Source organism: Nerophis lumbriciformis, linkage group LG25, assembly GCF_033978685.3.
Source record: "Nerophis lumbriciformis linkage group LG25, RoL_Nlum_v2.1, whole genome shotgun sequence".
Classification (NCBI taxonomy): Eukaryota; Metazoa; Chordata; class Actinopteri; order Syngnathiformes; family Syngnathidae; genus Nerophis; species Nerophis lumbriciformis.
Window position 1 is genome coordinate 31,237,407 of NC_084572.2, and position 22,204 is coordinate 31,259,610.

The window sequence follows — 22,204 nt, forward strand, 5'->3', positions numbered from 1 at the left end:
GCGATGGGGAGACTGCAACATCAAGAAGTCGTGGGCATGGTCCAGATAGGCCGGGCAGGCCTTGGATGGAGTGATCCACCCATCCTATGGTCCAAGGCAGGCAGGAAAGAGAGGAAGGACCTTGTTGTTGCTGAGGTCACCAGGATTGAACAGGAGGAGTTCAGAGTAAGGTCTGTGGCACAGGGGCAGCAGGGGAGGTGGACAACTTGGGAGGGTGTCTCGAACCGAGCAATCAGCTGGGCAGATTTCTGGAAACTGCCACAGGCTCGGCTCAGTTTCCTCATCAGGGCAACATATGACACTCTCCCGAGCCCAAAAAACCTCCACCAATGGCTTGGCACAGAGCAATCCTGCGACCTCTGCGGGACCATCAATGCCTCACTCCAGCACGTTCTGTCAGGTTGCAAAATGGCGCTGACACAGGGTCGGCTCAGATGGCGGCACGACCAAGTGCTCAGCAAGCTGGCAGAGGTGCTGGAGAAAAGTCGGCAGGAGGCAAACACACAGAGTCCAGCAGAAAGCCAATGCAGGATCCACTTCCTAAGGCAGGGGGAACCTGCGACACATTCCAGCAAGAGAACACCCGCCAAGCTATTAACACCAGGGGCGGCGTGGAAGATGGAAGTGGACCTGGGCAGGCAGCTCCAGTTCCCACAGGAGATATGCAGCACCACCTTAAGACCAGATGTTGTGCTGTGGTCTGCAGCTCTGAAGTCAGTAGTACTGATTGAGCTGACAGTGCCATGGGAGGAGGGACTGGAAGCTGCCTACGAGAGAAAGAAGGCAAAGTACGCAGACCTGGTCGCGGACTGCAGAGAAAGTGGATGGAGGGTGAGACTGTATCCGGTGGAGGTGGGAGCCAGAGGCTTTGTGGGCAGATCAACATCACGTCTGCTCAAGGACCTGGGACTACGTGGAGCCACCCTGAGCAGATCCACCAAGGAGCTCTCAGAAGTAGCAGAAAAAGCTAGCCACTGGCTCTGGCTCTGGCTCAAACGACGCGACAAGGCTTGGGGAGCAGTATCCAAGTAGGTTTTGCTGCAGGGGGTGTCAGGGAGACGTCCCTGTTCACTGCCCCGCCACCGGGAGATGTTCTGGGCTAAGGGGCGAAACATCAATGAGAGGTGGTCCCCAGCTGAAGACCCTGCAGCAAAACCTTTTCTGGTATGCGGTCAGGTTTAGGCCTGCCTCAGGGAAGAGGACGTCCCTGCCATGCACAGTCCACCACAGGCACCGGTGGAGGTGCGACAGGTCTAAGGCCCAGGGGCAAGACCACCTTGCTGTAATTAAAATGATTAAAGGATCTTTGACAAGCAACAACCAAACTACTACAATTTTACAAAGTGCTTTACTGTCATCATTTGTCATTTTCACTGACATCTTTCTCTCATCAAGGAAATCTGCAACATTCACTCCGTTTTAAAAAGATACTTGGCTAAAATGAGGACACTTGCATGAAGATAAGTAACACCGAGATTGAGCACAATTTACTTCCTGTATGCTAAAGGCGTAACCATAGCAACGCAATCAGGAACAGTTGCAAATGTGTATGAAACTAACAAGTTCTTGCCCCCCATGAGTTGAAGTGTTTTTTTGTTTATTGTTTTTTCCAATCAGGCACATTCTGAGGCACCTTGATGATTGCAATGGTTGGCACGGTGAAGTGGAGCACGCCGCTAACGTGTCACATGAGCAGGATTTCAGGCTGGGAGGCGGCGCAGTACAACATGAAGCCCATCTGGTCCACCTGCTCCTCCGTCAGGCCGCTCAGCAAGTTGACGGCAGGCTTGAAGTAGCTGAGCAGGACCTCCTGCTCCAGGTGGCCGATCAACTCCGCCACGCACTGCCGGAAGCGAAGGTGCAGACTGGGCTCGCTCCAATCGCCCTCGCGCTCGCTCAGGTGCAGGACCAGGTTGGCCAGGGGGGCGGAGCCCAGCGGGCGCAGGGCAGGGTTGAGGCGACACACCGCCTTGAGCAACTTGAGCGCGGTCCGGCGGCGGCCGTCATCGGCCGCGTCCAGCTGGGCCAGGCGCCGCGTCTCCCAGGGGTAGAGGGAGAGGTGCCAGGCGTGATGCCAGGGAGACGTGAGCTCGGGCTGGGCCGTCAGGACCACGTCGGCCTCCCTCAGGACCGGCAGCACCGTGATGAAGAGCGTCTCGTCACTCGTGCTGCGTTCACTTGAAGGCCTGAAAAGGAGGAATTCCCACTCACGAGTCATCCTGCACACTTTTTACTCCCAAACGTGCGGGCGACAAACCGAATCTCCAGTCTCAGGCCCGGTCCTCCCGGCACCGGTCCGACCAGGCAGTCCAAAGTGCTGCTGACGGACGGCCAGTTCATCGTTTCCATGACGACCTTGCTGAACATGTTGACGACAGCCTCAGCTGACAAGTAGCCGCCCACCAGGTACCTGCAGAAACATCACACACACTAAAAAACACTTTTCAAATATAAAATGACGCTTACACATTCATTGTGGACACTTTGGAATGGATCTACTTTTACACTCACAACATAAATAATCAAGTACGAAAAAAACTAACGTGACCATGAAAAGCACGTAAAAATGACAGTAAAAAATAAAATAACTCGAAAAAACAAAATGATGCTCAAACAAGACAAAGTTGGTGAAGAAAACGTAAGATTGCAATAAAAACATAAAATGTCTTCTAAAAACATAACATACTATTCAAACTGGCAATACAAATGAAAAATCTAGCAAAAAAAAGCGAAATATTACATTTAAAAAAAAAAAAAAAAAAAAAAAAGTTCAAAATGAACTGGCGCTCAGACAAAAACATTACAATAAATACATCAATTGGTAGGAAAAACAGGACAAAAATGTGTCAAATTATAAAATGTCATTCAAACTAAATTTGACCTGAAAACCTTTAAAGAATATCTTAAATATTTCATGATAAAACAAAACATGAAATGAAAAACTGAAAAAAATAGCTTTTAAAAAAAATTGACGACTGTAAATTTTTCCATTAAAACAAAACTGCTAGAAGCTGAAATATTAAAACACAAACAATCCTTAAATGTCGCTGAAGTAAGGAAACAATAAAACTTGCCAAATCCATCCATCCATTTTCTACCGCTTATTCCCTTTGGGGTCGCGGGGGGCGCTGGAGCCTATCTCAGCTACAATCGGGCGGAAGGCGGTGTACACCCTGGACAAGTCGCCACCTCATCGCAGGGCCAACACAGATAGACAGACAACATTCACACTCACATCCACACACTAGGGCCAATTTAGAGTTGCCAATCAACCTATCCCCAGGTGCATGTCTTTGGAGGTGGGAGGAAGCCGGAGTACCCGGAGGGAACCCACGCAGTCACGGGGAGGACATGCAAACTCCACACAGAAAGATCCCGAGCCCGGGATTGAACTCACGACTACTCAGGACCTTCGTATTGTGAGGCAGACGCACTAACCCCTCTGCCACCGTGCTGCCTACTTGCCAAATCATGAAATTAAAATTTAAAACTTGTGCTTATAACATAAAAATGCACTTAAACATAAAATAATAATGAAAATGTTTGAATTAGAACACAAAAACCTTTTTGTCATAAAAAAAATATCCCTGTATCCCTGCAGACTATTGATATATAATGTAGGAACCAGAATATTAACAGAAAGAAACAACCCTTTTGTGTGAATGAGTGTGAATGGGGGAGGGAGATTTTTTTGGGTTGGTGCACTAATTGTAAGTGTATCTTGTGCTTTTAATGTTGATTTAATAAAAAAAAAAATATATATATATTCTTTAATTTTTTTTCTTTTGCGGCCGGTACCAATCGATCTATGGACCGGTATCGGGCCGCGGCCCGGTGGTTGGGGACCAATGATATAGAGGATTTTTGACACGTCTTTTTTTTGCAGTACTTCCTTGAATTCAGCACAGCGGAGTACTCATTTTATAGAGGATCTTTGGTTTGCGCTTTTCTGTTATTCATTAAAAACAGCAAAGTACTGTAAGGGTCCGTGTATGTGTTGGTGTTTCAATTATTTTATATTCTTAAAATGAATTGAAAAACAAAAAACGATTACCGTATTTTTCGGACTATAAGACGCAGTTTTTTTCATAGATTGGCCGGGGGTGCGACTTATACTCAGGAGCGACTTATGTGTGAAATGATTAACACATTAGCGTAAAATATCAAATAATATTATTTATGTCATTCACGTAAGAGACTAGACGTATAAGATTTCATGGGATTTAGCGATTAGGAGTGACAGATTGTTTGGTAAACGTATAGCATGTTCTATATGTTATAGTTATTTGAATGACTCTTACCATAATATGTTACGTTAACATACCAGGCACTAGGGATGATACTCAAAACCGATTTTCCCGGTTGTTCGATAAGAAAAGAACAGAGTCCTCTGACTCGAATCCCTTTTTGAGAACCGGTACCTGTTATCGAGACCACTATAGTAAAGAAAAAGAGTTGGTTCTTTATTCGAATCCCATCCCGACCAGAAATGCCCCGTGTGACATCACAAGAAATGACGTCACGTAGCTCAGTCATTAGGCGCAGATAGGGAAACAGGAAAAACAATGGACCGGAAAAAGCGCTCCAAAACAGAAGGTATAATCCAATGAATAACTTTACTGAGAGATTTGAGCAGGGTACAAACACATGACCAACACTTTTACGACCAACCAGACACATAGCAACCAGGCTAGCAACGCACCTCCTTTACGGCAGCTGTCACAACGTTCTTAAAGCAACCGCAGCACATACATATTGATACAACATACATCTCCCTTTTTTAACTTTTGTTTTTCTTTCCTTGTAAACAAAACAAAATGACACTGTATATGTGTTGTCTGTCTAATTATAAATAATGCAGACGAGGCGTGTTGGCTGAGTTCTTGACCTTTACTTTCACAGCGTGCTCATAACCTCATCCTTAGCTGCGGGGTGGGACATGCAACAACACTTTTCGGGGCATGCTCGTCACTCCCGTTGCATGCTGGGTAGTGTAGTTGTTATATTCCCTAGCTCAGGGCTCTAGAGCCGCCCTAGTGGCTCTCTGGAGCTTTTTAAAAAATGTATGAAAAATGGAAAAAGATGAGAGGAAAAAAATATATTTTTTGTTTTAATATGGTTTCTGTAGGAGGACAAACATGACACAAACCTCCCTAAGTATTATAAAGCACACTGTCAGCTTCACTGATTCGAGTATTTGGCGAGCGCCGTTTTGTCCTACTAATTTTAGCGGTCCTTGAACTCACCGTAGTTTGTTTACATGTATAACTTTCTCCGACGTTCTAGGACGTGTTTTATGCCACTTCTTTTTCTGTCTCATTTTGTCCACCAAACTTTTAAGGTTGTGCATGAATGCACAAAGGTGAGTTTTGTTGATGTTATTGACTTGTGTGGAGTGCTAATCGGACATATTTGGTCACTGCAAGCTAATCAATGCTAACATGCTATTTAGGCTAGCTATATGTACATATTGCATCATTATGCCTCATTAGTAGGTATATTTGAGGTCATTTAGTTTCCTTTAAGTCCTCTTAATTCAATTTATATCTCATGACACACTATCTGTATGTAATATGGCTTTTAATTTTTTGCGGTTCCAGACAGATTTGTTTTTGTATTTTTGGTCCAATATGGCTCTTTCAACATTTTGGGTTGCCGACCCCTGAGCTAGCTCATAACATCCCATCTTTCCCCTATAAAGAAATAATGTTAACTCAATAAAGTGTATTTCTTTTTTTAGCTTTAACTTTTCATTTTTTTAGCATTGTAACCACATTTGCAAACAACTTTTCTCTTTATAGAATTTTCTTTCAATAAAGAAATAAAGTGCAAAAATGTCAAAGCATCATCACAAACAATTATGTCAAATAGCAGCAGAAGTGCACTTTTTGGAGAGCTGTATTATTTTCAGTTTTGTGCCCAAGGGACTGATTTTATTTAACACTATATTATTATTTATACACCTATAGTGATCACAGAGACAGGTTGTTTTTGTGTTACTGTATATATTTGTTTTTCTGAAAAATACCACTTAATATACTTTGGGTAACAACAGTCAATATTTATTTATTTTATTTTATTTTTTTAGGGGAGTAACAGTCAATATTTATTTATTTTTTTAGATTTTATTTTTTTCTTATATAATAAAAGTGAGCTTTTGTTAAACCAAATATTGTGTGGTTTTTTCCATATACAACAAACTATCTGGACTCGATAAGGAATCGGTTCGATAAGAGGATTCGATAATAGGCTCAAACTCGATAATTTCTTATCAAACAACATCCCTACCAGGCACGTTCTCAGTTGGTTATTTATGCCTCATATAACGTACACTTATTCAGCCTGTTGTTCACTATTCTTTATTTATTTTAAATTGCCTTTCAAATGTCTATTCTTGGTGTTGGCTTTTATCAAATAAATTTCCCCCAAAAATGCGACTTATATATGTTTTTTTCCTTCTTTATTATGCATTTTCGGCCGGTGCGACTTATACTCCGGAGCGACTTATAGTCCGAAAAATATGGTAGTTTATTTGAATTGTTTCAAAATACAAACAATAACATATATAAAATGTTGCTGAAACAAAAGAACCGAAAACTTTAGTGTTTTACTGTAAGGCATTGAAAAACAGCAGAGTACTCTTTGGATATAGATGATCTCTGACAAATGTCTTTTGAAACAATAGAACCAAAAAGTTGCACAAAAACAAAATGTCATTTAAAACAAATAAAATGTTGATGAAACAAAACCGAAAAATGACGTTAAACATAAAATGAAAATGTGAAATTGAAAGCTGAAAATGTTTTCCATGCCAAACAAAAGGTGAGAAGATCTTTGAAGCCCACCTGTCCCAGTAGCTGCGTCCTCTGGGGAAATATTCCATGTTGAGGCGTCGCACCATCCAGTGCAGAGGATGTGTGAGCAGAGTCTCCTCCCCCGGCACCAGACGCCACAGACTAGCCTCCAGCTGCACGGGCACCAGCAGACAGGCGTGGTCCGCACTCACCACCTGCACACAGCAGGGAATCGAACAACGGTCGCGATCGAGGCGCACGTGACGTCCTCACCTGCAGGTCGTCCAGGAGAGAACCTCCCAGGCTCATCTCTCCCAGAGGCGTGTCGGCCAGGCGGCTGCGCAGGAAGCCTTGGATCTCGGTGCAGATGTCCAGGGCCCGGGACTGAGCCTGCTGGACCTCCTGGGGGGAAAGTGCCGCTCGGGTGCGGTAGAACCGCAGCAGACGATCCTGCACGCACAAACACAAGCTTGTGACTTCCTGTTAGCGGCGAGCGATGGACTGCTTTTACCTGCAATGTGGGGACACACAGGTGGACTTTGTTGGTCTTTGGCTGGTCTTTGGACGTGTCCTCGGAGGACGTTGGCTTTTGTTGGCCCAGGTCAGCTGATTGAGGAGAGAGACGTGTTTGCAAACAACACACCATCAACACGTGAGTGTGTGTGTGTGTGTGTGTGGTCACCTTTCTGGGCTGCGGTTGCCTTGGCGACGTGCTGCGTGACCACACCCTCCAGACCCTTCTTGGTCGCCGCCGAGGTCAGTTCAGATATCTTCTGCTCCACCTTCTCGTCTTCGGCGGCGCGGCCCGCGCGCTCGATCAGCTGCGCACGCATCGGCGGCGTGAAAAAAGGCGCCACGGGGGAACGTCATCGGGCGCTACGAGGTGTACTCACACGCTTCACTGCCAGGGTGGCGATGCCCAGCACGGCGGCGGCGCCCACCCCCAGCACCAGGCGGGCGTTGGACAGCAGGAAGTCGATCACCACGGCGACGCCGTCCTCGCCTCTCCTCCGACCGCCTTTGAAGTTCATGGTGGCTCCTTGGCCCCCCTGGACAGTCAGCCTGCAGACGATGCGTTCAAGGTCAGGGGGAAAATACAGGACCATGTTGGTGAGTTACTTCTAAAGCATCAGATATGTATTTTTATTTCATTTATATAAATTATAATCACTTTCTACTACTTTTCAGCAGAATTCTCAAGTATGAAATAAGCAAAATGCTTTCTTTTTGTAGCGTTAAAACGTTAAAGACTGAAAAGTAGAGATGTCCGATAATATCGGACTGCCGATATTATTTGGCCAATAAATGCTTTAAAATGTAATATCGGAAATTATCGGTATCTGTTTCAAAATGATCGGTATCTGTTTCAAAAAGTTAAATGTATGACGTTTTAAAATGTCGCTGTGTACACGGACGTAGGGAGAAGCACAGAGCGCCATTAAACTTTAAAGGCACTGCCTTACACACACACACAAGTGAATGCACTGCATACTTAGTCAACAGCCATACAGGTCACACTGATGGTGGCCGTATAAACAACTTTAATACTGTTACAAATATGCGCCACACTGTGAACCCACACCAAACAAGAATGACAAACACATTTTGGGAGAACATCCGCACCGTAACACAACAGAACAAATACCCAGAACCCCTTGCAGCACTAACTCTTCCGGTCCGCTACCCCCGCACCCCCCACCTCAACCTCCTCATGCTCTCTCAGGGAGAGCGTGTCCCAAATTCCAAGCTGCTGTTTTGAGGCGTGTTAAAAAAAATAATGCACTTTGTGACTTCAATAATAAATATGGCAGTGCCATGTTGGCATTTTTTTTCCATAACTTGAGTTGATTTATTTTGGAAAACCTTGTTACATTGTTTAATGCATCCAGCGGGGCATCACAACAAAATTAGGCATAATGATCTGTTAATTCCACAACTGTATATATCGGTATCGGTTGATATCGGAATCGGTAATTAAGAGTTGGACAATATCGGAATATCGGATATCTGAAAAAAAAGCCATTATCGGACATCTCTACTGAAAAGGATTTAAAAATAGATTGTTTTTAAATCAAATCCTTATGATTGTAAAGAGTGTTTTTTTTCTATTACCACTATTTAATTATTTTTTATTTGTATTTCATTTTTTTTTTTGCAATGTATGACATTCACTGTAATTATTTCTTTAGAAAAATAATAATTGTAAAGTGTTTTTTTGTACTATCACTATTTAATTTTTTTAAATATATTTTTTCAATATACGACATTCACTGTGATTATTTATATTAAAAAAAACAAAAAACAATTGCAAATAGTTTTGTTTTTCCTACTACTAGAATTTATTTTTTTCCCCCCTATTAATTTTTTGTATTTTTTATTTTTTTATGTATGGCATTTACTGTAATTATTTATTTAAAAGCAATAATAATTGTAAAAAGCCTAGCAGAACATGGCATGTATTTGCTACACACACGTCCATCTCTATTGGTCAATAATGATGATTGATGGATCTCATCCAATCCAAACACTGGCAAGCCAGCCAATTCATGCGCAAGAAGGCGGGACTTAAACAGAAACCAAAGCCCGAGAGAGAATATTAATACATGTTCACACTTTAAACTGCTTACAGAATATGCGATACTAATTGTATGTGACATACAGTATGTCACATGAAGTCTTATATGTACGTCAGTACAGTTTGATTATTATGTTGTGGGGATCACAAGATATTCACAAGGCACAACTTCCGTTTCCATGACGATGAAGCTATTGTTTACATGCCTGTTTTTTTCACAATAAGTAAGAAAAAAAGCGTTGATGTATTTCATCTACCATCGTCATATTGGCGAGCAAACGACAACAGTGGAACGCCGCCACTCGATGCTAATGTCGGCGCTATCTGCACCGTGACAAGAAAGTTGACTAACCAGGTTTCAGCCAATGGAGGCTCAGTTTTAACAGAGCAGGAAGTATAATGCCGACAGGTACATCACTCAAGGCGAACACAACCTCTGGCAAAAACGATGCAGTCAGCAGACTTGGAGGGTCTTCATCGCGGCATTCTTGCACGTTCCTCCGTGTTGATGGGCACGTACTGCCCCTCCGCTTTAAAGGCAATATATTCCCACAACGGGACATTTGGCTTCGTAATTAAGTCTGGAGTAGGAAGGCGATGTCTGTGCTTCCAAACTGCCCTGCTCTACGCCCACCAAGACAAAGATTGTGAATGACTGGAAAGAGGGCTCACTGTGTTCAGTTAATTCTACTGTTAAATAGGAGGGCGACGCTCAGAGTGAGACCTCTTTCTCCCTAATTGACGCGAGAAACGAAGAAAACAAAACACACACGGACAAAACAATTTATCGATGCCAGCAAAGTATTTCGATATCATTTTGATTTATTGACATTGTATCGTCCCATTAAAACTTTTTAAAAGGTGCAAGTAGAGAGGGTCCGATAATATCGGCCTGCCGATATTATCAGCCGATAAATGCTTTAAAATGTAATATCGGAAATTATCGGTATCTGTTTCAAAAAGTAAGATTAATGACTTTTTAAAACGCAGCTGTACGGAGTGGTACATATCCTGTAAAACACAGACGTAGGGTATACTTGCCAACCCTCCCGATTTTCCCGGGAGACTCCCGAATTTCAGTGCCCCTCCCGAAAATCTCCCGGGGCAACCATTCTCCCGATTTCCACCCAGACAACAATATTGGGGGCATGCCTTAAAGGCACTGCCTTCAGCGTCCTCTACAACCTGTCGTCACGTCCGCTTTTCCTCCATACAAACAGCGTGCCGGCCCAGTCACATAAAATATGCGGCCTTTATACACACATAAGTGATCGCAAGGCATACTTGGTCAACAGCCATACAGGTCACATGGAGGGTGGCCGTATAAACAACTTTAACACTGTTACAAATATGCGCCACACTGTGAACCCACACCAAACAAGAATGACAAACACATTTCGGGAGACCATCCGCACCGTAACACAACATAAACACAACAGAACAAATACCGAGAAACCCTTGCAGCACTAACTCTTCCGGGACGCTACAATATACCCCCCCCCCACCTCAACCCCGCCCACTTATGCTCTCTCAGGGAGAGCATGTCCCAAATTCCAAGCTGCTGTTTTGAGGCATGTTGGGAAAAAAAAGCACTTTGTGACCTAAATAATAAATATGGCAATGCCATCTTGGCATTTTTTTCCATAACTTGAGTTGATTTATTTTGGAAAACCTTGTTACATTGTTTAATGCACCCAGCAGGGCATCACAACAAAATTAGGCATAATAATGTGTTAATTCCACGACTGTATATATCGGTATCGGTTGATATCGGAATCGGTAATTAAGAGTTGGACAATATCGGAATATCGGATATCGGCAAAAAAGCAATTATCGGACATCTCTAGTAATGATGTGACTCCAGCTGTTATGAAAGGTTTATACACCTTCAATGGAAGTCGTTACAATCTGACCACTGTCAGCCGTTTGTCGACGCCAAAATAAACAATAAGGACACAAACATCCCACATTTTAATCACTCTACGCGCGTGGGAACCAAATGTTCTCCACATTCCCCGCTTACATCCGCCTTTTCCTAGCCAATCAACACGCAGGACACTTGTGAACTAAAGGCCAACATCGGCAGGGAAAGCTGCCCGTAACTGATGCCTTCAAAGCCGTGGGAAACCACAACACCTCTTCAACATTGAATAAACTACACGTGGAGCATCACATAACATAGGACCCCCAGTCAGTCACAATAAAAAAATAAAAAATATTAAAACCATGAAATACTTTCCAAAATAATGCAAGGCTGTTAAATATACTTGTTAAATAAAACATGTTCCTATTTTTTCATGAATACTTAGGCCTGCTACGCTACTGTATCTTAATGTTGGTCATTATGGTGGCATTTGGAGAGCCAAGTGTTTTCTTGCAACAAACGCATCCAAGTTCTCCGGGAGTCGCTGCCACTACGCAAATTAAGGAGTCACGGGTGGGACCTGACATTCAGCTGGGAACGACTAAATCAGTAAATAAACACAAGACATTAAGGCTGCAACTAACGATTAATTTGATAATCGATTAATCTGTCGATTATTACTTTGATTAATCAATTAATAATTAGATAAAAGAGACCAATTACATTTCTATCCTTTCCAGTATTTTATTGGGGAAAAAAACAGCATACTGGCACCATACTTATTTTGATTATTGTTTCTCAGCTGTTTGTACATGTTGCAGTTTTTAAATACATAAAAAAAAGCCTCTGCGCATGCGCATACCATAGATCCAACTAATAGATGACTAAATTAATCGCCAACTATTTTTATAATCGATTTTAATCGATTTAATCGATTAGTTGTTGCAGCCCTACAAGACATATATATACTATTAGCCACAACACAACCAGGCTTAAATTTAATATGCCACAAATTAATTGGTTCTTGTTGAAAAAAGTTTGAGAACCACTGGTCAATAGATCTGATTTTTTTTTCTACAAAATAATCCTCCAAGTCGTTTTTTCCAAGGTTGTGTATTCCATCGTTTAGAGTGTAAAGTTGATGGTAAGTCTTAGTTCATGGCTAGAGGGCTCAAATGTTAAAACAACTGTATTTAGAAGGTCTTAAAATTTATTTTTTTTATGATTTAACTACGAAAATACTTGATTTCTAAATCATAAATAAATTTACCACATTGAGGCCTGGAAGCAAATAAACGAGGGAGTACAGTACTTCAAGGTCATGTAAAAATATGCAGTTTGTGCTTAGATGGAAATTATTTTCTTTGTGTAATGTATACCCTCAAGCAAATCTCAGGTCCGCAGTTGTTTTTTTGTAAGTCGTCTCCTGCGTTTTTAAAGTCTTCGGCGACCATAACGGGTGTCAGTTCCACGAAAAGTGAGAGAAATGTTTCTGTGTTGGAGTTGGGACACAAACATGGCTAAAACGGCAACAGCAAGTTGAAGTGCCTGACGTGACAGCAGACCGCTGCATACGTTCACTTGAACGACGACCACACCTGCAGCCGGTCATCGTTTGAAGGGAAAGGAATAGTCGGCGTACACCAGTGGAACTTTCCAAGCATGAAGTCCTATTTATAGGCACAAACATGGCTGAGTCACACCAGTGGGGGTCGAATATTTAACATCGGGTTACACTCAACTGTACCTACTCTATTTTTCATGTGGGCCTGTGCACTCTTATATCTCATTCTGCTAGTCCCAGAAAATACTATAAATAGGAACCACTATATACAATGTACTATTAGGCAGCGGGCGACAAAATGAGATCAATATGCAGTACAGGACAAAAGTTTGGACACCTTCTCATTCACAACACAACTGATGGTCCTAACCCCATTGATAAAGCAAGACATTCCACTAATCAACCCTGATAAGGCACACCTGTGAAGTGAAAACCATTTCAGGTGACAACCCCTTGAAGCTCATCGAGAGAATGCCGAGAGTGTGCAAAGCAGTAATCAGAGCAGAGGGTGGCTATTTTGAAGAAACTAGAATATAAAACATGTTTTCAGTTATTTCACCTTTTTTAGTTAAGTACATAACTCCACATGTGTTCATTCATAGTTGTGATGCCTTCAGTGACAATCTACAATGTAAATAGTCATGAAAATAAATTAGGTGTGTCCAAATTTTTGTACTGTATATCGTGATAGACGTGTAATCGATATCAATAAAAAACATGTTCGATAAAACGTGCTATATTTTTGTTAGGGTTGGTTGCGTGAACAAAGACTCTCTCTCTGGTAACCGAGCAACACAGGCAGTGATCGCTGATCAGTGGGAGTGACACACCAACAGCCAATCAGGTAACAGTATCAACTATCAATGTTTGGTTGCGCCATATTGTTGTCTGGCGGTTGATTCTTTGCATGGACTGAGAAGAGAAAGTCAAAATCCTCCGGACAGGCTAACCTCCTCCAACCTCCGAGGACAAAGCTACGAACAATGGGAGACCGGGCTTTCTGCTCCGCCGCTCCCAATCTGTGGAACGCTCTCCCTGACCACCTGAGGGCACCACAGACTGTGGATGCTTTTAAAAAAGGCTTAAAAAAAACCTTCTTTTTAAAAAAGCCTTTTTTTTTTCTTTTTTTTTTTTAATAGATATATGCATACTAGTTCTAGCTATTTGGCTGTTCTAGTTATTATTTTTATTATTTTTATTTCAATACACTGTAGCACTTTGAGGTTGTTTAATCAATGTAAAATGCTTTTTACAAATAAAATCTATTATTATTAAGGAATTGTGGATAAAAGAGGAAGTCACCTGCACACTATGGCAATTTTTGATGTTTTAAAAAGGGACCGCACTAAACCTGCAGAAATAGTTCTAACCAGGTTTCTCTATGTTAACATTTTCACACTTTGCCCAATGATTACACTTTATTAAGCATTTCTTACATATTCCTTATTTTTGGGCCTTCATTTTAAGAGCATATTGTTAAGTGTTCAATGTGATTTTACCATTTTGTTTGCATTGAGTTTGCCATACTTGTGTTGACATTTCCTTTCTGCCTTGATATCTGAGGGGATTATAATCACAGAAAAGTTACATTTCAAATAAAAATGGCAACATTTAATATTTCTTTTTTCTCCTGCTCCTTATATTCCACAGGTCATAAAAAATAACAGTATTTACTGACCAATACAAAACACCTACATGGTGATCCAGTTGTCAGCCCTACTCAATTCACACTAACCAGTGATCTAGTTCTAAACCAGGGCAGTGTAGCCGACTCGCGCCGGCAATCATTCATCAGCTCACAAAAACTAACAATCACATGAATTAAGTGACTTTTTTCAAATGTGTCTTTTTCATTCAGACCCTGCAGGAATTCACAATTCATCCCTGCCTCGCAAATGTGTCCAATGGCCGCAATTTCCACACACATTTTGACTAACCATACAGTCTCTGAGCAGCACTCAAACACACACGTCAACCGTCTAATCAAAACTTTTGTTTATTGAAACATTTGTTTCCCAAATCGCTCAGACCGACTTCCGTATGTAGTACATAAACATTTACTTCCTAGTTGACATATATTTATATATTTATTCATCCCGGAAAAGCCAGTTAAGAACAGACTTTCATTTGCAATGCAAAGAGGCTGCATTTACATGTTAGAGAAGTTGAAGTGTGATGATAATCTCTCACCGTCTCTGATTTACCAACAAAAATTTGTGCTATAGATTGTTCTCAACAGTTCACAAATGATCTTAACATGCGGGGGTAAATGTGTTAGAACATAAATTAATCTTTAAAATGGACAAATACTTTTTAAGTGTAACTCATACACAGAATGTCTGCAACTTGAGGACAACAAAGCAGACAATGGACAATAAGGACATCATTGATAGTGTTTCTTTGTGTATTTATGATTAATTATTACATTAAAAACAACAACGTTTTGAGTTTTAGGTTAAACGGAACACTTAAAATATGAATTACCAAAATATATTCTGCTTAATGTTTGGACGTAATGGCGTTGTGGAGGAAACTATGACGTCACATTAATCATCTGTAACGAGATAGAAACAACACGTTTGTGCAGGGCATCTGTCGTTTCATCCTGGACAATATTCATGACAAATTTGTGCTTCATTTTAAAGGGGAACATTATCACCAGACCTATGTAAGCGTCAATATATACCTTGATGTTGCAGAAAAAATACCTTTTTTTTTAACCGATTTCCGAACTCTAAATGGGTGAATTTTGGCGAATTAAATATTCGCTCTCGGAGCGATGACGTCACAACGTGACATCGCACCGGGAAGCAATCCGCCATTTTCTCAAACACCGAGTCAAATCAGCTCTGTTATTTTCCGTTTTTTCAACTGTTTTCCGTACCTTAGAGACATCATGCCTCGTCGGTGTGTTGTCGGAGGGTGTAACAACACGAACAGGGACGGATTCAAGTTGCACCAGTGGCCCAAAGATGCGAAAGTGGCAAGAAATTGGACGTTTGTTCCGCACACTTTACCGACGAAAGCTATGCTACGACAGAGATGGCAAGAATGTGTGGATATCCTGCGACACTCAAAGCAGATGCATTTCCAACGATAAAGTCAAAGAAATCTGCCGCCAGACCCCCATTGAATCTGCCGGAGTGTGTGAGCAATTCAGGGACAAAGGACCTCGGTAGCACGGCAAGGAATGGCGGCAGTTTGTTCCCGCAGACGAGCGAGCTAAACCCCCTGGATGTCTTGGCTTACACCGTCCCGAAGATGATCAAGAGAAGAATATCAACCCTAGCTTCCCTGGCCTGCTGACATGAGGGTATGTCTGCAGAATATATTAATTGATGAAAATTGGGCTGTCTGCACTCTCAAAGTGCATGTTGTTGCCAAATGTGTTTAATATGCTGTAAACCTAGTTCATAGTTGTTAGTTTCCTTTAATGCCAAACAAACACATACCAATCGTTGGTTAGAAGGCGATCGTCGAATTCGTCCTCGCTGTCGTGTCGTTTTCGTCGGTTTCGCTTGCATACGGTTCAAACCGATATGGCTCAATAGCTTCAGTTTCTTCTTCAATTTCGTTTTCGCTACCTGCCTCCACACTACAACCATCCGTTTCAATACATTCGTAATCTGTTGAATCGCTTAAACCGCTGAAATCCGAGTCTGAATCCGAGCTAATGTCGCTATAGCTTGCTGTTCTTTCCGCCATGTTTGTTTGTGTTGGCTTCACTATGTGACGTCACAGGAAAATGGACGGGTGGTTAAAATCAGGCACTTTGAAGGTTTTTTTAGGGATATTGCGTGATGGGTAAAATTTTGAAAAAAACTTCGAAAAATATAATAAGCCACTGGGAACTGATTTTTAATGGTTTTAACAATTCTGAAATTGTGATAATGTTCCCCTTTAAAGATGTGCTATTTGGATTTACACTGTATGAAAAAAAAATTGAAAAGGAATTTGACCGTTGCAACCTCATTATACTATTGGTTAAGTTTTATATTCATAAATGTAAGTTTCTCAATACCCGACCTACGGCTGGGCGATATATTGAATCTACTCGATATATCGCGGGTTTGTCTCTGTGCGATATAGAAAATGACTATATGGTGATATTCGAGTATATGTTCTCACGCAGTTGCTTTTAGCTGCGGGCATTAAACTGCATGCGTTTCTCACTCTCTTGTCTCTCCTTCTCACAGAGACGTAAAACAAGCGCACCTTCTTACATACGTCACATACTGTCATGCGTGCAACGTCATACACCCTCGCCGAGCAGAGAGGTAGCGGCATGGTAACGTTAGTTGTGGTGCTAGCGGAGTCGTGCGAGTGGTAAAACGAGAAAAAGAACGTGCCAATCTGGTAACAAATGAAGGAAGAATTAATTCCCAAGAAAAACAGCAGGGGGTCCATCGTCTGGCGGTGGTTTGGCTTCAAGCGGGAATATGTCGAACAGACAACCGTAATTTGTCAAGTATGCGGCAAAAGTGTTGCTACAAAAAGTAGCATTACTGCTAATATGTTGAATCATTTAAAGTCACCCGCTAGAGAATGAAGAGTGCTTGAAACTCCGCATGTCAACATCTCCGTTTGGTGCCACAACCACAAAATGACCAAGCAACCATTTCCACATCAACACCGTATGAAACAAATAGTCAACAACAGAAGGAGATAACGTCCGCAGGAACCTACCACATAGTGAAGGATTTGATTTCCTATTATACAGCTCATTTTTATGTGACACTTATTGAAATATCTTGTGTGACATCATGCACAAAAGTGCACTTTATTTGTTTTAAACTATTGTAGTGGCGTTCTGTACAAAAAGTGCACTTTAATTTAGTGTTGTTTTGATATGTCATCTTAGTGACATCATGTACAAAAGTACACTTATAGCTTGTTTTAAAATGTCTCTGACAATCTTGCACTTTCTGTTTTGAAATGACATGAATGTTTGTGCCACTGCTTAATAACTGTTTAATAAATACACTTTTGCTAAATTGACTTAGTTGTGATTTCCTTCTCTGCATGAAAGTTTAAAATGAGCTTATATTAATTCAGTATGAACAAGAATGTTTTAATGTAGACACATAGAATCATCTTACTGCTGTGATTATATGCATCTAGTGTTCATTCAAGGCTAAGGCAAAATATTGAGATATATATCGTGTATCGTGACATGGCCTAAAAATATCGAGATATTAATAAAAGGCCATATTGCCCAGCCCCAACCCGACCTGTTTTTTGTGCCTCTAAAAAATAATTAAAACTCTACTTTAATACACTCTCTACCTCTAACAACCAAAAAGCTGTGAAAACTATGATGCTGTGCTCCAAATTTGGATTATTTACAGAACTAGTGTGAGCCTATGGCTTTACATTTTGTTACATACATACATACATATATATACATACACACACACACATATATACATATATATATATATATATATATATATATATATATACATATATACATACATACATACTAGAGATGCGCGGTTTGCGGGCACAACCGCGGAGTCCGCGGATTATCCGCGGATCGGGCGGATGAAATTTAAAAAAATTAGATTTTATCCGCGGGTCGGGTCGGGCGGTTGAAATAAAAAAAAATTAGATTTTAAAAAGATTCAGGCGGGTGGCAGTTAAACCAATTCGGAAATATACAGGTAAAAGCCAGTAAATTAGAATATTTTGAAAAACTTGATTTATTTCAGTAATTGCATTCAAAAGGTGTAACTTGTACATTATATTTATTCATTGCACACAGACTGATGCATTCAAATGTTTATTTCATTTAATTTTGATGATTTGAAGTGGCAACAAATGAAAATCCAAAATTCCGTGTGTCACAAAATTAGAATATTACTTAAGGCTAATACAAAAAAGGGATTTTTAGAAATGTTGGCCAACTGAAAAGTATGAAAATGAAAAATATGAGCATGTACAATACTCAATACTTGGTTGGAGCTCCTTTTGCCTCAATTACTGCGTTAATGCGGCGTGGCATGGAGTCGATGAGTTTCTGGCACTGCTCAGGTGTTATGAGAGCCCAGGTTGCTCTGATAGTGGCCTTCAACTCTTCTGCGTTTTTGGGTCTGGCATTCTGCATCTTCCTTTTCACAATACCCCACAGATTTTCTATGGGGCTAAGGTCAGGGGAGTTGGTGGGCCAATTTAGAACAGAAATACCATGGTCCGTAAACCAGGCACGGGTAGATTTTGCGCTGTGTGCAGGCGCCAAGTCCTGTTGGAACTTGAAATCTCCATCTCCATAGAGCAGGTCAGCAGCAGGAAGCATGAAGTGCTCTAAAACTTGCTGGTAGACGGCTGCGTTGACCCTGGATTTCAGGAAACAGAGTGGACCGACACCAGCAGATGACATGGCACCCCAAACCATCACCCAACCATGCAAATTTTGCATTTCCTTTGGAAATCGAGGTCCCAGAGTCTGGAGGAAGACAGGAGAGGCACAGGATCCACGTTGCCTGAAGTCTAGTGTAAAGTTTCCACCATCAGTGATGGTTTGGGGTGCCATGTCATCTGCTGGTGTCGGTCCACTCTGTTTCCTGAGATCCAGGGTCAACGCAGCCGTCTACCAGCAAGTTTTAGAGCACTTCATGCTTCCTGCTGCTGACCTATTTTTTTTTATTTTTTTTTTATTAAATCAACATAAACACAAAATACACTTACAATTAGTGCACCAACCCAAAAAAAACTCCCTCCCCCATTTACACTCATTCACACAAAAGGGTTGTTTATTTCTGTTATTAATATCCTGGTTCCTACATTATATATCAATATATATCAATACAGTCTGCAAGGGATACAGTCCGTAAGCACACATGATTGTGCGTGCTGCTGGTCCACTAATAGTACTAACCTTTAACAGTTAATTTTACTCATTTTCATTCATTACTAGTTTCTATGTAACTGTTTTTATATTTTTTTATTCAAGAAAACGTTTTAAATTTAAATTAAATTTATTTATCTTATTAATTTTTTTATTTTTTTTTAAAGGACCTTATCTTCACCATACCTGGTTGTCCAAATTAGGCATAATAATGTGTTAAATTCACGACTGTATATATCGGTATCGGTTGATATCGGTATCGGTAATTAAGAGTTGGACAATATCGGATATCGGCAAAAAAAGCCATTATCGGACATCCCTATTTACAACCCTCTGGCGCTGTTTCGTACTGTTTTTGTACTTGTTGTTATTATTTCTTAAATGTATGATGCATATTATATATAAAGGTTTATAAAATAAAAATAAAATAAAAAAAGAAAAGAAACATTTAAATACACATTCCACCAAATACACCGCTAATAACAATTAGTTTAAGTTGGATGAAATGTTTCCATTAATTTCCTATCTGCAAACAATTAGTGATAATTAAAAGTTAAAAAAAATAAAGAAAGCCGGAAGTGGAATGTTTACTAAGGCAAGAGCCGGAAATGAAACGTTTCCTATGATAACATTGTCCGCTTAACCTTAAAATGCGTTCGTTTGCGGCCGCAGCTATTGTCGTATTGTGTGGAAACAACATATATTGTCATATATATCATTTATTTGCGTTTTCTCCTCGTTTTAATGTTGTTTTCGTCTGACTGAGTAAATCCAGGAAGCGAAAAACTGCTACAGCTAGCAGGGAGCTAATGACAGTTTGGAAAAAGTCGCGTATGGCGTCGACTAAAGATAACTCTTAAACATTACTTACCACTCAGCGTGGGAAGAACAGTAGCAGCACGGCCCCGAATCATTTGTCTTGTTTTAAACCCACTTGAGGACGATACTAAACTACTAATAGTCGCCCGACTCTACAGTCGTCCAACTTTAGCCTGCGAGCTACCAGCTGTTGGTGGAGTTCTTCTTCTCGCCCACAGGTCAGGCGGTGACAAATGGTGGCCGCGCCCCCTGCAGGAACTACTATGAACTGACGTAAATATTGTCATGTTCACGTTAAACTAAGAGTCATCCAAAGTGAGGCCCGCGGCACATTTTAAAAATACTTGGAAAACTAACAAACATAAAAAGTGAAATAAATAAGTAAACAGGTGTAATGTAACGAGAAACTGATATAATATTGACACTAATACACATAAAGCTGACAGGCAGGCAGTTTTTTATATTTTAAACCTGTCATTGCTCAAAAACTAAAAAATAAATACGTAATTGACGGATAATACGTTAATAATAATACAATGGAAAAAGAATATATGTATAAATAAAATAATATAACCATATATAAATAAATATAAATCATATATGACTTATTTTTTCACACTTTTATGATGGGGCCTTTTGGATCACTGAGACATTTAAGTCAAATTCTTCTTTTAATAAAACAAAATCAGTATTGTTAATAATCATTTAATGTCAAATATTACATTTTTTTTTAAATGTTTTGGGGGAAATGTTGCATATTTTGTGGTTTTGCCATAAAAACAGGGCTTTCTTTTAAAAAAAGATGGTGTAAAACATAAAAAAAACTCTTAATGGCAACAGATTCATCTGAAGTTGATCCATAGATATTTAAGCGTTGAAAGTAAAAAAAATAAATATATATTTTTTAAACATTTTTATGAGTGGGGGACTTTCGGGTCCCCGAGACCTTTCATCAGTTTTATTTTTTAAACTGTCATTGTTCAAAAAATAAAAATGAATCAAAAGCAATGTTATGAATTATTTCACATCAAATATTCCATTCTGAAAATTATTTTGGGGACATTTTTGCATATGTTGTTTTGCCATAAAAAAAACCGTAGTTTCTTTGAACAAAAGGGTATACAACATTCAAAAAAGTAAATAAAACCGATGCCAACGGATTAATCTGAAGGTGATCTATGGATATTAGGATGTTGGAAGAAGAAAAAAAAAAAGAAAAAAATATATATATTAAATTTTTTTTAAATGTCTTTATGAACCAAAAGCAATGTTATGATTTATTTCACATCAAATATTCAATTTAGGAAAATTTTGCATAGTTTGTGGTTTTGCCATTAAAAAAACAGGGGTTTCTTTGAACAAACGGGTATAAAACATACATAAAAAAACGTCAACTGATAGATCTGAAGTTGAGCTGTAGATAAAGTGTCGAAAATTAAAAAAAGTATTACTATATGATCCATTTTTAACACCTTAATGACGGAGACCCATTTCGTTCACCAAAATTGAGGGCAGTCCAAAGGGTCACAAGGAAAATATCAAAATGATGGAAAAACTTTGGACACCCTTGTATTAAAAACCATTACCCATTTTCTATTTTCCTGATTGCAATATTTCAAATTTAACCTCCAAATCATTGAAGTTTGTTCAAAGGCGGACAATTCTTAATGAACAAAATTGTTTACTTTGAAGATACTTGCAAATTTCTGGCACTTCTCTTGTGCAAGAGGACAAATGAAGT

At 40.3% G+C, this 22,204-nt stretch overlaps 1 protein-coding gene across 1 annotated transcript; it reads right to left on the minus strand.

Annotated features, from left to right (window-relative positions):
* Positions 1-1,329: 1,329 nt before the first annotated feature.
* On the minus strand, positions 1,330-20,688 carry mief2 (mitochondrial elongation factor 2). The gene is made up of 8 exons (XM_061984202.2): positions 20,516-20,688; positions 7,688-7,856; positions 7,477-7,615; positions 7,306-7,400; positions 7,068-7,244; positions 6,846-7,009; positions 2,258-2,410; positions 1,330-2,186 (listed from the first exon to the last, which is right to left on the minus strand). Exons 2-8 carry the CDS (start codon positions 7,823-7,825, stop codon positions 1,685-1,687), a joined length of 1,368 nt encoding a protein of 455 aa, XP_061840186.1. The 5' UTR covers positions 7,826-7,856; positions 20,516-20,688; the 3' UTR covers positions 1,330-1,684.
* Between the last annotated feature and the right edge of the window lie 1,516 nt (positions 20,689-22,204).